The sequence below is a fragment of the Myotis lucifugus genome, unplaced genomic scaffold, assembly GCF_000147115.1.
Source record: "Myotis lucifugus unplaced genomic scaffold, Myoluc2.0 scaffold_744, whole genome shotgun sequence".
Lineage (NCBI taxonomy): Eukaryota > Metazoa > Chordata > Mammalia > Chiroptera > Vespertilionidae > Myotis > Myotis lucifugus.
In genome coordinates, this window is record NW_005871792.1 from 354113 (window position 1) to 357308 (window position 3196).

The window sequence follows — 3196 nt, forward strand, 5'->3', positions numbered from 1 at the left end:
CGATCATGGCCCGGGACTGGCCAGTGGCGTTGTTACTGGGGCCTTTCGGGAAAAGATGGTGCAGGAAACGCAGTTTTAATGCCACGGGACTGCAAAACGGAGCAGAACGCTGGTACCACAGTCTGTCGGGACCGCCCACCCATCCCCCGTGAAGCACAGACACAGATCCCCAACGTGACTCCCCACGACGGGGGACGGTCCCCCCGCTTCTCTCCACTCTGCTCACGAGGGGAAGGAACCTCCCGAGGCCCAATCTGCTCAGTGCAAAGGGAAAAGGAACTCGGAAGGAGATGAAGAATGCGCGGCAATTAAGACGATGGCCAACAGTAACACAGAGTGTGAAGATGTTACTTCCCATCTGTTACAGGATGGCCCGCTTGGCCGCGAGGGCGGCCGTAACGTCACAGTTCAGCAACAGGACAACGAGGGAGAGAGAGGGGGAGAGGAGGACAGGACAGAGAGAGAGTGAAGTCCAGGGACAAGTGACACCGACCACACACAGGAACAAGGCCCTGCTGGGATCTCACGGCAGCACAGCTTTCACAGAAAAGACGTGATGCTTGAGGATTTGCGAAACGGCCCCCGTGTTCCTCCGGACTCAGAAGTCCTGGTCTCGCTCCTCTGACCACTGGCCGCCTCGACTTGTCAGAAAGACAAGGCACCTCACGCTTTCTCGTGTTTCACCTACGTGGTCGATGACTAGTTTTGCTAGTGGGAATTTTCGCTGTTTTCAGGTCACAGGCGAAAGGGACCGATCCTTCAGGATTCGTGAGAGCGTGCACATCTCATTAGCCAAAAATAATAATAAAGCACCATTTAAAAAGGCGGAGGATGTTACATCACCACCGAAACTGACACCACCTATAAATCACTTGACTTGCTAACAACATGATCCTCTTGGAGGGTTTGCAAAGCTCTTGCCCTGACCCGAGCGGCCCAGCAAGACATGACACCGTGTCCTGTTTCTTGCGCCGAAGCATCTGATAGCCCGGAGGAGCTCGCTCTGGCGTCCCAGCCTGGCCTCTGGCCTCCGCCACCCGCTCGCTCCGGCTTCTGGCCAGGGCTGAGGAATGCCTGTAAGTGTCTCGCCAGAGGCCTGAACTACTGACAGTTATAGAGTCTTCACGGGTTTGGGTGGCTGAGTCTTTGCTTTGGGTGCTTTATCCACATTTTGAAAAGCAGCCCTTTCCTAATAGCTTTATTTAATGGAAGATGTTCCCAGCAGGAGACAGGAAACACACACATCACCATTGTTTTCAATCATAAAAATCCCAAAATGAATGAACTTCCCACAGATGTAGACCATAAAGCAACATTCCTCAGAAAATGTTTGGGGGGAGAGGGAGAGGGAGAGAGAGAGAGAGAGAGAGAGAGAGAGAGAGAGAGAGAGAGAGAGAGAGAGAGAGAGAAGTTGTTCTGAAATGAGAATGGACCACAAAGGCAAACACCGAGAGGAGGTTGAACCAGATGGACCAGGAAGTTGCCCCAACTGCCCTCCGACACCCCCAGAGCCACCGTTCCAGGCACGTACCATCCACGTTGTAGACTTTCAGCCCCGCCATGTGCTTGGCTGCTCGGAATTTGGAGGCTGTTAGGAGGTTGGGGTTATAGATGGTGAAATCCTTATAGTAATTTTCCAGAACCACCAGTGCTGCTCGCTGGATACTGAAAAAAAGGGGGGGGGGCAAGATTAATGCAAAGCATCTTTGTTGAATGAGCAGGTCCTCTTCTGAAGCAGGTAAACCACAGCGCCCAGGGGTAACCACACCTTTGTCTCCAGGATTCCAGAGGAAACCAAGTCCTATGGTCGTGCCCCGCCCGGGCTGTGGCATTAGCCATAACCCATCCAGCCAGTAGCTGAGAAAGGAGTAAGTTATAACTGGGATTTGTTTCGGCCACATGGAACTTTCCTATTTTCCCCAGTTTACGGAAGAGGAAACTGGGGACCTCAAAATGGTCTAGACATTTACCAACGGCCTCAGAGCTAAGGGGAGGAAAAGCACGGTATGGCTTCAGGTTCCCCGGGTCCGAGGGCAGTGTCCCCGGGCCTCATGGCCCTGTGCAGCGGTTCTCAACCTGTGGGTCGCGACCCCTTTGGGGGTCGAATGACCCTTTCACAGGGTTCACCTAAGACCATCGGAAAACACATATATAATTACAGATTGTTTTTGTGATTAATCACTATGCTTAATTATGTTCAATTTATAACAATGAAATTGGGGGTCACCACAACATGAGGAACAGTATTAAAGGGTCGCGGCATCAGGAAGGTTGAGAACCACTGGCCCCCTGTGAGGAATGCTGGGCTCTCCTACTCCACAGATCAGAGCGACACCCGCACGGGGCAGCGCGCACGTGGGAGAAGCTGCTGCAGACGTGAGTTAACGCTGATTTCTCCTCTTCCTTCCACCCACCCGTCTCCCCCAGGCCGGCTAGATCGCCCCAGTGTCCCGCAACCTATAACCAATCACCTGCTTGGCCCTGGGAGGACAGGGCAGGAGCAGAGAAGAGGAACTGCCAACAGGTAACCACGAGGTGGAGCGGGAGGGCGCCCACACTCAGTACTGGCAGCACCGCGAGCTTCCATGTCCAAGTGTGTTGGGGAGGCCAAGCCGTGCGTCCCTTGTGTGTGGCTGCCCCGCCCTCCCCACCAAGGACCCACCACGGAGGTACCATCACAGGAAGTGGGCCAGGACGGGCCTCGGCATAGCTTTCCTTAGGGACCTAGACCAGAAAGCTATGCTACTCTCTGTTTTTCATGCAGTGTTTCCTGCCAACGCTCAGCCTCCTGAAAACCAAGCCTCGCTAAGAGGAGGCATCCGTGGTGCAAAGTAGAAGCAGCACCGAGGGCTGCCTTCCAGGCCGGACCCTGCTTCAGCCGTGTCCCCTCTCCTGGCCTGTGATGCGGAGACAACACCAACCATCCCGCGCGGCCGCTGAGAAGAGCCCATGGGCTGATGCCAGTGAAGGCATCGGTCATCTGGAAAGGATTGCACATCTCAACGTCACGTTCCTGAGGATGAGGGCTTTGCAGCAAGGGGTGGGGCTGGCTGGCGGCTAGAATGTTCATACGGCCTCAGGGCATAAAAGCAGGACCCACTCTCCACTCCCACGGAATCAGAATCGAAGGAATCACAGGCCACCTAGTCCAAACCCCCTACCCCCGCACCAATTCCCTTACAGCACCCCCGCAGCA

At 54.7% G+C, this 3196-nt stretch overlaps 1 protein-coding gene across 1 annotated transcript in view; it reads right to left on the bottom strand.

Moving 5' to 3' along the window:
• Positions 1–3196, bottom strand: part of LOC102421042 (vang-like protein 1) — a gene marked incomplete at its 5' end in the record, with an annotated part of 21743 nt that overhangs the window by 8858 nt on the left and 9689 nt on the right. The window contains 2 exons of the mRNA XM_006105991.3: positions 3–42; positions 1532–1665. Coding sequence (XP_006106053.2) covers positions 3–42; positions 1532–1665 — 174 coding nt within the window. The remainder of the gene's footprint in view (positions 1–2; positions 43–1531; positions 1666–3196) is intronic.